Source organism: Heterodontus francisci, chromosome 4 (genome assembly GCF_036365525.1).
Source record: "Heterodontus francisci isolate sHetFra1 chromosome 4, sHetFra1.hap1, whole genome shotgun sequence".
In the NCBI taxonomy this organism is placed as follows: Eukaryota; Metazoa; Chordata; class Chondrichthyes; order Heterodontiformes; family Heterodontidae; genus Heterodontus; species Heterodontus francisci.
The window spans coordinates 175,518,551-175,532,560 of record NC_090374.1 but is presented as its reverse complement, the minus strand read 5'-3'; the positions used below and the strand labels follow the sequence as shown (position 1 = coordinate 175,532,560).

At 45.3% G+C, this 14,010-nt stretch overlaps 1 protein-coding gene across 4 annotated transcripts in view; it reads right to left on the bottom strand.

Annotated features, from left to right (window-relative positions):
* gda (guanine deaminase) overlaps positions 1-13,544 on the bottom strand; it is a 39,917-nt gene extending 26,373 nt beyond the window's left edge. The window contains exons 1-4 of one of the 4 annotated variants that reach the window (XM_068030599.1): positions 13,329-13,544; positions 5,965-6,053; positions 4,635-4,809; positions 146-233 (exon numbers count right to left, since the gene is read on the bottom strand). In XM_068030599.1, the coding sequence (XP_067886700.1) occupies positions 146-233; positions 4,635-4,809; positions 5,965-6,053; positions 13,329-13,460 (484 nt within the window). In that variant the 5' untranslated portion in view covers positions 13,461-13,544. The remainder of the gene's footprint in view (positions 1-145; positions 234-4,634; positions 4,810-5,964; positions 6,054-13,328) is intronic. The other 3 variants (XM_068030598.1, XM_068030601.1, XM_068030600.1) reach the window with 3 other exon arrangements.
* Positions 13,545-14,010: the final 466 nt, after the last annotated feature.

The following is a 14,010-nucleotide window of genomic DNA, read 5'->3' as shown; positions in this document are numbered from 1 at the left end:
TTTTATTTGCCTACCAGAATAAACAGGGTGTTGGGCAAACAGAAACCACCCCACCCCTCTCAACCATTCACTTGCATAGAGATCCACTGTGTTGAAGTGGCTTCTTTCTCTGACATTAACAACTAAATTTGGCTAAACTTCTTACCTATGATGTCACAAAGCTTTAAAGTTGATTCCGTGTGAATGGTTGCAAAATAACACGCAGTGGTGGTGCCATTTCTCAGTGTTCTTTTCTGTCAAATAATGAAGCCATCAGTATTGAGAAAGTCCCATTCTTTTCTTTTTTTAAAAAAAGCATTTATTCCTTTTTCTCTTTAAGATTTCCCTGCTCCATGTAACAACGCATCATTAAGAAGGTAGAGAACCTGTTTTTACAAAGAATTTACAATCACAACTTATATTTATGTAGTGCCTTTAATGTAACAAAACATCCCAAGGCTCTTCACAGGAGCTTTACAAAATTCGACACTGAGCCTCACAAAGATATGAGGTCAGATGACCAAAAGCTTGGTCAATGATGTAGGTTTAAGGAGTGCCTTAAAGGAGGAGAGTGAGATAGAAAAGTGGAGAGGTGTAGAGAGGGCCCAGGCTGTGGAAGGCAAGGCCATGAATGGTGGAGGGAATAAATTCAGGAATGCACAAGAAGCCAGAATTAGATGAGGGATTCGAAAAAAAAGGATGCAAATTTTAAAATCAAGATGTTGCTTCTCTAGGAGTCAATGTAGGTCAGTGAGCACAGGGGTGATAGGTGAATGGGACTTGGTGAGAGTTAAGACATGGTAGCTGAGTTTTGCATGACCTCAAGTTTGTGGAGGGTAGAAAGTGGGAGACCAAACAGCAGTGCTTTGGAATAGTCAAGTCTATCAGCGTATCCTTCTATTCCTTTGTCCCTCATGTGATTATCTAGCTTCTCCTTAAATGTATCTATACTATTCACCTCAACTACTCCCTGTGGTAGTGTGTTCCACATTCTCACCACTCTCTGGGTGAAGAAGTTTCTCCTCTATTCCCTATTGGCTTTATTAGTGACTATCTTACATTTATAGCCCCAAGTTTTAGACTTTCCCTAAAGTGGTATTTCTCTACATTGACCCTATCCATCCACTTTATTATTTTAAAGACTTCTATCTGGTCACTCCTCAGTCTTCTCTTCTTAAAGAGAAAGGAGCCCCAGTCTGTTCAATCTTTTCTAATAGTTATAACCTCTCAGATCCAGTATAATCTTTTCTTGGCACCATCACCAGTGCCTCGACATCCTTTTTTATAATATGGAGACCAGAACTATCCACAGTACTTCAAATTTGGTGTAACCAGTGTTCAATACAAGTTTAACATAACTTCTCTGCTTTTCAATTCTATTCCTCTAGAAATGTATCCTAGTCCTTTGTTGGCACATTTTTTTCTTACTGTGTTAACATTTGTTGTTACTTTTAGTGATTTGTGAATCTGTACCTCAAGATCCCCTTTGCATCTATATCAAATTTAAACTTATTTCCCTATCATTCTCACAGATGCTGCTTTGAAAACTAACCAGTGGTGGGTGGACAACAGTACTGAAAGTGACTGCCTACAATTTTACAAGCAAATCATGGCACCCTTTGATATGCAGGACCAATTTCCATAAGATTACCAAATGATTTTGGTACAGTATCGCAGTGGTTAGCACTGCAGCCTCACAGCTCTAGCGACCTGGGTTCAATTCTGGGTACTGCCTGTGCGGAGTTTGCAAATTCTCCCTGTGACCGCGTGGGTTTTCTCCGGGTGCTCCGGTTTCCTCCCACAGTCAAAGACTTGCAGGTTGATAGGTAAATTGGCCATTATAAATTGCCCCTAGTATAGGTAGGTGGGAGGGAAATATAGGGAAGGTGGGGATGTGGTAGGGATATGGGATTAGTGTAGGATTAGTATAAATGGGTGGCTGATGGTTGGCACAGACTCGGTGGGCCGAAGGGCCTGTTTCAGTGCTGTATCTCTGAATAAAATAAAATAAAAAATAAATAGATTTGCAAAGTGACAAATACATCAAGGTTTCGGTGAGTCAATCTTCTGCAAGTAAAAATCACCATCAAATAAACCCCATGAGCTGTTTCCAACAGTCCCATTCTTAAAGTGTCAGCTGCAGCTTAGTGGATAAAGCTTGTGTCTCTGAGTTAGAAGGACTTGGGTTCAAGTCTCACTCCAGAGACTTAAGCTTAGAATCAAGACTGACACCCCAGTGCTGTGTTGTTGGAGTGAAGTCTTTTAGAATTTTAAATCAAAGCTCTGCCCACCTCTCAGGTGGATGCAAATGATCTCTTTGCATTATTTCAAAGAGGAGCAGGGGTGGTCTCCTTGTTGTTCTGGCCAATATTATTAAAGACAGATTGTCTGGTCATTATCAGATTGCTGTCTGTGGGATCTTGCTGTGTGCAAGCTGGCTGCTGTGTTTCCTACATTACCACAGTGACGACTTTTCAAAAGTACTTCATTGGCTGCAAGATACCTTGCAACATCCTCAGGTTGTGAAAGGTGCCATATCAATGCACCTTCTTTCTTGCATAGAACCAAATAAGATTCCAGCATCGAGGAGATATTTGGCCCTATTTTGTCGCTGCTGGCTCCTTGCTAATGAAATCCAAAACTGTCCCATTGTTTTGCTCTTTTCCTTTTAACCTTATACCTTCCTTAGCTTCAAATGTTTATCCATTCCATCGAAAGTAATGAAAGATTTTTAAATGTATTAATTCAGCAGTTCATCGGTGCCCTGACTGAAGTTTGGTAAGATAAAATAAAAACAAAGTGCTGGAAATACTCAGAAGGTCTGGCAGCATCTGTGGAGAGAGAAGCAGAGTTAACATTCCAGGTCTGTGACCTTTCATCAGAACAGGTAAGATAAATGTGAAATTCGATCAGTATTAGGTGATATGAGATAATTTGCTGAGGGAAACATGGGCATCATTTACTCCTAGGTGTAGGCAGTAAACCCTAGAAGGTTCCTTGACAGGGAGATAAGGTGAAGGGGATAACGGTTCATCTAGTTCCTTGATAAATATTGGGATATCACTTGCAGTGCTCTGTTACCTTTCCTATCCTGAGTGGCGTGAAACGGGGCTGTGTTCTCGCACCCACACTTTTGGGGATTTTCTTCTCCCAGCTGCTTTCACATGCGTTCAAGTCCTCGGAAGAAGGAATTTTCCTCCACACAAGATCAGGGGGCAGGTTGTTCAACCTTGCCCGTCTAAGAGCGAAGACCAAAGTACGGAAAGCCCTCATCAGGGAACTCCTCTTTGCTTACGATGCTGCTTTAACATCTCACACTGAAGAGTGCCTGCACAGTCTCATCGACAGGTTTGCGGCTGCCTGCAATGAATTTGGCCTAACCATCAGCCTCAAGAAAACGAACATCATGGGGCAGGACGTCAGAAATTCTCCATCCATCAATATTGGCGACCACACTCTGGAAGTGGTTCAAGAGTTCACCTACCTAGGCTCAACTATCACCAGTAACCTGTCTCTAGATGCAGAAATCAACAAGCGCATGGGAAAGGCTTCCACTGCTATGTCCAGACTGGCCAAGAGAGTGTGGGAAAATGGCGCACTGACACGGAACACAAAAGTCCGAGTGTATCAGGCCTGTGTCCTCAGTACCTTGCGCTATGGCAGCGAGGCCTGGACAACGTATGTCAGCCAAGAGCGACGTCTCAATTCATTCCATCTTCGCTGCCGGAGAATACTTGGCATCAGGTGGCAGGACCGTATCTCCAACACAGAAGTCCTCGAGGAGGCCAACATCCCCAGCTTATACACACTACTGAGTCAGCGGTGCTTGAGATGGCTTGGCCACGTGAGCCGCATGGAAGATGGCAGGATCCCCAAAGACACATTGTACAGCGAGCTCGCCACTGGTATCAGACCCACCGGCCGTCCATGTCTCCGCTTTAAAGACGTCTGCAAACGCGACATGAAATCCTGTGACATTGATCACAAGTCGTGGGAGTCAGTTGCCAGCGTTCGCCAGAGCTGGCGGGCAGCCATAAAGGCGGGGTTAAAGTGTGGCGAGTCGAAGAGACTTAGTAGTTGGCAGGAAAAAAGACAGAGGCGCAAGGGGAGAGCCAACTGTGTAACAGCCCCGACAAACAAATTTTTCTGCAGCACCTGTGGAAGAGTCTGTCACTCTAGAATTGGTCTTTATAGCCACTCCAGGCGCTGCTTCGCAAACCACTGACCACCTCCAGGCGCGTATCCATTGTCTCTCGAGATAAGGAGGCCAAAGAGAGATCCGAGATATGAATGGCCCACAATATTTGATGGTAGCAGTAAGATTAGATAAATCTTTGATGCCTTGCAAGAAGATTGTAAGCCAACTAAGCTCAGTTGAGTGAATTGAATTATTGCTGGAGAATCAAAGGTTGAAGTACCGATCCAATCTGAAGCTGGGTTTGCTGACCTGAAGAGCACAGCATTAATTATTTTTAGAATTCCTGCAAAAATATCTGTAAGAGGGCACAGCAAGTCACAACACAAACAATTGTTTCCAAACAGCACTTGTTGCCTGGGAGGTAGGATAGGGTTTTAATCCACAAGCACCTCCTACCATATTTGTGAAAGAAATAGGGTAATGAAGTAATTGAAGTACTTTATCATGTTGTACATACCACTACTTTGGTGTAGGTATCCTCTGCAAACTTCAGGTCTTTGAATTTGGCTTCAACAGGGAATGTATATTTGACTAACCATTGAAGAAGTGGTAGGTCCAGGCAAGATCCCATGTTGGGATATTGAGATGCATGGATATGCGTGTCAATCAGTCCTGGAATAAAGAATTCTTCCCTGAATTGAAAAGAATACAGATAGTTAATACTGAGTCTCTATCCTTTATCAGAAACTTGCAGACAACAGAAATGATTGGTTTTAAACCAACAACGAATGAGCAATCAACAATAGAAAAGTAAAATAAGGGGCCATCAAATTAACAAAGAATCACAGGCCCCAAAATTCCTTGGTTCAGGCAGGACAAAAGTCAACAACTGTGCCACAAATTTCTGATGATTTCAAGGTTCACTGGGATTAGATAGGATTATAGTGAATTTTACAGCACAGTAACAGGCTATTTGGTCCAACTGATTCTTGCTGGCATTTAGGCTCCCTATGAGCCTCCTCCCTCTCCTCTTCATCACACCCCATCAACATATCCTTCTATTCCTTTCACCTTTATGTGTTTATGTAGCTTCCCCTTAAATGCATCTATACTGTTCACCTCAACCACTCCCTGTGATAGTGAGTTCCCTATTCTCAGCACTCTCTGTGTCAAGAGATTTATCCTGAATTCCCAATTGGATTTATTAATGATGACAATCAGGGATGCTCAAGAGGCCAGAATCAGAGGAGCACAGAGATCTCAGAGGGTTGTGGGGCTGAAGGTAGTTACAGAGATAGGGAAGAGTGAGGCCATGGAGGGATCAAGGTGGTATCATGGCACTTACCCAAAAACATGTTTCACTTGTGATCAAGAAGCTTGCCACTACATTCCACTTGGAAAGCATTCTGTTTCAACATAATTACTTCACAAAGCCTTATAAAGTGGCTGTTGCCATAGGACATTGAGCATCTCTCAGAGGGCTCCTTCCAACATTAGAGCCTTTTCTACCTGCTCACCATCCTCAGTCATGTCTGAGGAAAGCATTATACTGAACTGAAAAGCAAAACAGGAAAGCCCTGCGAGCAGATGTGCACAGGTTCAGCAGTGAACAAGAAAATGGCACAATACGAATATGGTACAATATTAGGAAACTGGAGTCGCAAACCAGAAACACATTAACATAGGAATATTGAGGAACTGATCTTACAAATGCATTGTTACATCATTGGTTATTGGACAATCTCAAGAGCATTTCCCAAGATTTTCACTCCCCACACTCCATGACTTCCTGCATTACATGGCCAATGACTGAGGACCTTGCTTGATAACATACAATGCTCACTAACTTTGGACGAAGCACTCTGATGTTCTCTTTCTTGAAATGCCACGTTTGGGATAACTCCTCTTCTTTACCAGCAGCTTCAATGAAAACAATCTACAAGGAAATAAGAAATTTGGCTTACTTCATTTGGATTAAAAACCTCTCCCTCCTAGGAATACTGAGTTTCCACTGGCTGGAGAGGCAAAAACGGCACCATGAGATAAATGCTGATATTTTCTCCCCCAAGATATCTTTGTGATTGGAAGCTGGGAATGCAGAAAGATTCATCCACACAACCTAGTGCCCAAACCTGCATGTATTTTAAAGGTCCACTTCATTGGCATCAGGTGAATGAGTTGTGTTTGACAGCAAAACTAGTGGTATTCTAGGGAGCTTCTTTAGAAAAACAATAGATAGATAGATAGAAAGGCTGGCATGTCTGTGGCGCCCTTCATGACCTCATGATGTCCCAATGTTCTTTACAGCCAATTAAGTGCTTTTGAAGTGCAGTCATTAGATAGGAGGATTAGATAAGGAATTGTGGAAGACTATTTGTGCACAGCAAGATCCCACAAACGGCAATGTGATAAATGACCAGATAATCTTTTTTTTTGCAGTGATGTTGGTTGATGGATAAAGAATGACCAGGACACTGGGGAGAACACAGTGCCATAGGAATTTTTTTTTTAAACCTGAACCCGAGAGGGCAGACGAGGCCTCGGCTTGATATCTCATCTGAAAGACAGCACCTCAGACAGCGTTCCCCGAGTGCTGTGCTGGTGCATTAGGCTGGATTAGGTGTTCAGGTTTCTGCAGTGGGAGTTGAACCTATGACCTTCTGATTTAAAAAAAAATCACATCCCACATCCACTTATCCCAAAACACAGTCGCTGGGTCAAAACCTGGAACTCGCTCCCTAACAGCAAGGTGGGTGTAGCTAAACCAGATGGACTGCAGCGCTTCAAGAAGGCAGCTCACCACTACCTTCTCAAGGGCAATTAAGGATGGGCAACAAATGCTGGCCTAGCCAGCGATACGTATATCCCATGAAAGAATAAAAAAATCTTCCCATCTAATGTAGTGCATGTTATAAGTCGATACCATCACATCCACTATCATTTGCATTCTGATATTTGGATATTACTGCATGTCACCTTAACAATTGAAACTTCCCTGGGTGCAAATTCATTGGTGTCCAGTTTGTCAAGTCCAACTATCAATGTTGTAGCTTTTTACAATTCAGGCTAAAAAATATATAACAATCTCTACTTTATTCAGATATTTCCTTCTTTTGCTCATATGGAACGCTTAGTGGAGAGCCAGAATAAACTTGATGGGCTGAAATGACCTCCTTCTGTGCTGTAAATGACTCTATATCTCTGAAAACTTTTTAAATTCATAGATTGTATTAAAAATTCCACCCCAATGTTAACCTCAATGCAATCCTTTCACAGGTTGCTATCTAATTGTTCATATCAGCAATCATTGCTTTCGAGTTGTCAGTACCTAAACAAATAAAAGGAGGCAGCACCTGTTAGCATTTAGAATATGTTCTAAAAATTAAAGACATTATTTGAAATATGGCATGTTTCATGTGCCCACTCATGTAAAGTGCTGCAAACAACCACTTGAATGTAGTTAACATTTACATCGATAATTTGGAAAGAAGGGTTCACTCAGTTTCTTCTTTGGCCTCCTTATCTCGAGAGACAATGGGTAAGCGCCTGGAGGTGGTCAGTGGTGTGTGGAGCAGCGCCTGGAGTGGCTATAAAGACCAATTCTAGAGTGACAGGCTCTTCCACAGGTGCTGCAGAAAAATTTGTTTGTCGGGGCTGTTACACAGTTGGCTCTTCCCTTGCGTCTCTGTCTTTATTCATGCCAACTGCTAAGTCTCTTCGACTCGCCACACTTTAGCCCCGCCTTTATGGCTGCCCGCCAGCTCTGGCGAACGCTGGCAACTGACTCCCACGACTTGTGATCAATGTCACAGGACATCATGTCGCGTTTGCAGACGTCTTTAAAGCGGAGACATGGACGGCCGGTGGGTATGATACCAGTGGCGAGCTCGCTGTACAATGTGTCTTTGGGGATCCTGCCATCTTCCATGTGGCTCACGTGGCCAAGCCATCTCAAGCGCCGCTGACTCAGTAGTGTGTATAAGCTGGGGATGTTGGCCGCCTCGAGGACTTCTGTGTTGGAGGTACGGTCCTGCCACCTGATGCCAAGTATTCTCCGGAGGCAGCAAAGATGGAATGAATTGAGACGTCGCTCTTGGCTGACATACGTTGTCCAGGCCTCGCTGCCATAGAGCAAGGTACTGAGGACACAGGCTTGATACACTCGGACTTTTGTGTTCCGTGTCAGTGTGCCATTTTCCCACACTCTCTTGGCCAGTCTGGACATAGCAATGGAAGCCTTTCCCATGCGCTTGTTGATTTCTGCATCTAGAGACAGGTTACTGGTGATAGTTGATCCTAGGTAGGTGAACTCTTGAACCACTTCCAGAGCGTGGTCGCCAATATTGATGGATGGAGCATTTCTGACGTCCTGCCCCATGATGTTCGTTTTCTTGAGCTGATGGTTAGGCCAAATTCGTTGCAGGCAGCCGCAAACCTGTCGATGAGACTCTGCATGCACTCTTCAGTGTGAAATGTTAAAGCAGCATCGTCAGCAAAGAGGAGTTCCCTGATGAGGACTTTCCATACTTTGGACTTCGCTCTTAGACGGGCAAGGTTGAACAACCTGCCCCCTGACCTTGTGTGGAGGAAAATTCCTTCTTCAGAAGACTTGAACGCATGTGAAAGCAGCAGGGAGAAGAAAATCCCAAAAAGTGTGGGTGCGAGAACACAGCCCTGTTTCACGCCACTCAGGATAGGAAAGGGGTCTGATGAGGAGCCACCATGTTGAATTGTGCCTTTCATATTGTCATGGAATGAGGTGATGATACTTAGTAGCTTTGGTGGACATCCAATCTTTTCTTTTCTAGTAGTCTGAAGAGACCACGTCTGCTGACGAGGTCAAAGGCTTTGGTGAGATCAATGAAAGCAATGTAGAGGGGCGTCTGTTGGTCGCGGCATTTCTCCTGTATCTGACAAAGGGAGAACAGCATGTCAACGGTCGATCTCTCTGCACGAAAGCCACACTGTGTCTCAGGGTAGACACGCTCGGCCAGCTTCTGGAGACTGTTTAGAGTGACTCGAGCAAAGACTTTCCCCACTATGCTGAGCAGGGAGATTCTACAGTAGTTGTTGCAGTCACAGCTGTCACCTTTGTTTTTATAGAGGGTGATGATATTGGCATCACGCATGTCCTGAGGTACTGCTCCCTTGTCCCAGCACAGGCATAGCAGTTCATGTAGTGCTGAGAGTATAGCAGGCTTGGCACTCTTGATTATTTCAGGGGTAATGCTGTCCTTCCCAGGGGCTTTTCCGCTGGCTAGAGAATCAATGGCATCACTGAGTTCCGATTTTGTTGGCTGTATGTCCAGCTCATCCATGACTGGCAGAGACTGGGCTGCATTGAGAGCGGTCTCAGTGACAACATTTTCCCTGGAGTACAGTTCTAGGTAGTGCTCAACCCAGCGGTCCATTTGTTTGCGTTGGTCAGTGATTGTGTCCTCTGATTTAGATTTGAGGGGGGCGATCTTCTTGATGGTTGGCCCAAAAGCTCTCTTAATGCCATCATACATTCCTCTGATGTTTCCAGTGTCTGAGGCCAGCTGAATATGACTGCATAGGTGTTGCCAGTAGTCGTTTGCGCAGTGCCTGGCTGTTCTTTGTGCAGTGCTTCTGGCTGCTTTAAGTGCTACAGATGTTAACTCGCTGGGGGCTTTTTTGTAGTTCAACAGTGCAATGCGCTTCGCGGCTATGACAGGTTCCAGCTCTTCATTCTGAGATTGAAACCAGTCTGCATTTCTCTTCGCACTTTTGCCATAGGTGGTCATAGCTGACTCATAGATGGCATCTCTGATGTGGGCCCACTTGGTCTCAGCATCCCCTGTGGGAGTGTTTTGAAGGGCTGTTACAAGTGAATTTAGAAATTTTTGTAACAGCTGTGGATGAGAAATTCTGCTTGTGTTGATGCGCGGGTGGCCCTTCTGCTTGGAATGATGCAACTTCTTTGGTCTGAGTCTAACCTTGCTGCACACCAGGGAGTGGTCAGTGTCGCAGTCCGCACTGTGGAAGCTGCGTGTGATTTGAACACTGTTTAAGGAGGCTCGCCTTGTGACGATGAGGTCTAGCTGGTGCCAATGACGCGATCTTGGGTGCCTCCATGAAACCTGGTGACAGGGTTTAGTGTGAAAGAACGAGTTGGTGATGCAGAGGTTATGATAGGTACACAACTCAAGCAGTCTCTGCCCGTTCTCATTCATCCTTCCAACGCCATAGCGCCCAAGGCAGGAGGGCCATGAGTCATGGTCGGCCCCAACCCTGGCATTAAAGTCCCTCAGCAGGAATAGGTGTTCGGTGTTGGGGATGCTGCTAATGATGTTATGGAGTTCCTCATAGAACTGATCTTTAGCTTCAGGTGGGGAGCAGAGTGTTGGAGCATAGATGCTGAGTAGGTGTACTGGACCAGAGGTGGTGAGCAGTCGGATGGACAGTATGCGTTCCGAGCCATTTGAGGGAGGCTCTATCATGCTGAGCAAGGAGTTTCTGATGGCAAAGCCCACTCCATGCTGTCTTGGTTCTTCAGGATCCCTGCCCTGCCAGAAGAAGGTGTAGTCTTGCTCTGCTAGAGATCCACTCATGGGGAGGCGTGTCTCCTGAAGTGCTGCAATGTCTACAATTGAGTCTACTGAGCTATTTGTTGATGATGGCGGTCTTCCGAGAATCGTTGATTTGTGTAAGGTCTTCCGATAGGCCAGGACACATAGTTCTGATGTTCCAGCTTGCAAAGCGAAGGGCTGGTACCTTCTTTCCTTTTTTCGTGTTGTTTCGTGCGGTGTTTCAGTCCACCTTTCGGGCAATGACCCTGAGCACCAAGCACCCATTGAAGCAGGTAGACTGTGGCGGGACAGAACCTTATTGACCGGGGGCTGCCCGGTTTGAGGCGGGCGGTAGCTGTCCAGTGAGGTGCGATGACCTCTCCCACCGACAAAGGCAACCCGTGGCGCCCAGTTTCTACGCCAATTTAGCTGGACTTATAACCCGTAACTGGTGCCTTCCGTGTTGTTTTGGTCGCTGTGAGGCAACTATGGAGTGACCTCTCCATGGCGCATGCCTGGGCGAATTTATGGAGGTTGAGAGTTGCCCAATCGTCAAAACCCCCCTCTCGGCCTTTCTGCTGGGGTCCAAAGGAGTGCAGAGCACGACGTTTGGCACCGGTATGGCTGCAGGAACTGCCGGAAACATGCCAAAGGTGACATGACCGCCTACGGGGTTCCGCTCCGGATTTTCTGTTAGGGTTTACTCCCTTAGCCTTGGTCTCTCCCGAGACGTCCACAAGGCAGTGGGGTTGTTAGGGCCCCTACACAGGTGTAGGATGATGCCAGTGGGAGGAGGGGGTGCGAGGGGGAGCTGGGACGGGGAAGGGGGGGAGCTGAGAGAGTGGAGCAGGGAAGGGGAAGGGGGGGAGGGGAAGGAAGGGGAAGGGGGGGAGGGGAGGGGAAGGGGGGGGAAAGCGGGTGCAGGTAATAAGCCATTTCCTCAGTTCCCACCATTGACGCCTGGAAATCTCGTCCGCGTCCTTCGGGAGGTGAGCGACATCCTCGTGCGCCGGTACCAGCATTGCCGACAGTGTGGTGCAGATGCTCTCCGAGCCATCTCCCGCGGACGCTTTGAAGTTGCGGCCGAGGAGCCATTCGTGGATTTTTGGGTGTTCGGGGCACCTTTTCGCAAGGCTTCCCTAGGGTCCCGCTGCTGCTGCTTCTCTTCAATGGACTTATCACACGCCGTGGCCGCGGACACTCTGGACGGTGAAGACAGCAGGATTGGAGATCAAAGTATCACCAGCTGCACTTTGCAGTTTCGTCCGGATCAATTTTGTTGAGAAAACAAAGAGCAGGTGTGGCTGGGGGAGGGCAGTGGGCCCAGGTAACATGAACTATCTGTTCGCTTTTAGTTAGGGCTAAAATGAACTGATTTAAAGAGCCAGGGGAGTTTAAACAGTTTAAGAGGGTAGATTGGGGGAGAAAACACTAAGAATGGGAGCAGATGGCCAAGGATAGAGTTGAACAGCAAGGGAGCTTCCTAGGGAATTTACAGCCCAGGAGCCATCTTGTAAATGTAATTTACAATGTAGGCTGTGGTTATCTTGTTGATTTGGAAAGATAAACTCATATTCAATCCAAATTGGGGGACATAAGACAATCTGTGAGCCAAACTCATATTCTCTTTCAAGTACAACAGGTTATCAGAAGATTTAAGAGAGGTGTTCAAAATCATGAGGAGTTTTGGGAGGGTAAATAAGGAGAAACTGTTTCCAGTGGTAGGAAGGTTGGTAACCAGAGAACACGGATTTAAAATAATTGACAAAAGTACCAGAAGTGCCATGAAGAAAATTTATGTAGTGCGTTGTTGCGATTTGGAATGCATTGCTTGAAAGGGTGGGGTGGGTGGAAGCAGATTCAGTCGTAACTTGCAGAAGGAAATTGGAAAAAATTTGCAGGGCTGTGGGAAAAGGGCAGGGGAGTGGGATAAATTGGACAGCTCTACCAAAGAGCTGGCATAGATATGATGGGCTGTATCATTCAACAATTAAAAACAAGAAATGCTGGAACCACTCAGGAGGTCTGGCAGCATCTGTGGAAAGGGAAGCAGAGTAGCATTCTACAATTCTCTGCTAGACCTAAGCTTGTGCTTAATGAGGAATTGTGGCAAGAAGTTTGAAAATTTGCCTTGTTCCTTGCCAGGATATTGATCCCAATTCTTACTTCTTTGAAACAGAACAGGATGGGAATAAGATCTGAAAGAAAGCAAATCAAGTTATGCCCTGAACTATGGACCCTGGTTTCTTCTGAAAAAAGAACTGGGACATACTGTAAATCTGTACAGAGACGGGTTTCATTACAATGATAAGAGAATGCACTAAAGATAATTCCCCAAGCTACAGTTTGCACGCAGGTTGATTATCTTGCTTCGTTAAGTTAGACACCTGTCCTACATTGCTCTGATAATTGTTAATGTAACGCAGATCTGCATACAACACAACTCTAGTGTTGGTCCTTTTGCAAACGACAGGATACTTATCGAGTGATCAACTGGCGTTGACATTTGGACCTGTGACTGGAAATGTGTTATTTGCACAAATATCCCGCAGAGGTTTTATTAACAAATATATAATTGTAGCACCATTGGACACCTCTTAAAAATCCCTTTTAACATCCAATTGCGCACCCCTCCCCACAAAAAACTTTTTTTTACAAGAAATTTGAAACAAAATCCTCACCTTTCCCTTCTCATTTACTCCCAGGAGAGAAGGGTCCAGAATTTCCAATGGGAAACTGTCAGTGGAGTGGATAAAAGTCCCCTTGAAAACTTGGAGACGGTCGTTTTGCGAACACCGAGCTTTGGCAGCCATGGTTCGAACTGAAAGGCGAACTGGTGCTAGATTCCGAGAGGGGGCGTGAAGATACTGAACCGTACCACTTTTGCTTCCTCTCCTAAACTGAGAACGTTTAGTTTAGGGCGTATTAATCTAGCAGAGGCGTATTTCTTCTCTAAAATAAACCAATAAGGGTACATTGGGTTTGCCCTGGAATCATCAAACAAAAAGTGCCCCCGTTTTTAGAAGACACAACTAATACAGAACTAAACCATTACAAATAAACAAAATAAATTTAGAAATTTTAATAAGAAATTTGTTGCTAGTGTTCATCACACACTCCAGAGAGAGTGTTAATAGTAGAATAATGAGCAATCAACACACTCTAGACTTCTTCTTTGGCCTCCTTGTCTCGAGAGACAATGGGTAAGCGCCTGGAGGTGGTCAATGGTTTGTGAAGCAGCGCCTGGAGTGGCTATAAAGACTAATTCTAGAGTGACAGACTCTTCCACAGGTACTGCAGATAAAATTGGTTGTCGGGGCTGTTACACAGTTGGCTCTCTCCGTACACTTCTGTCTTTTTTCC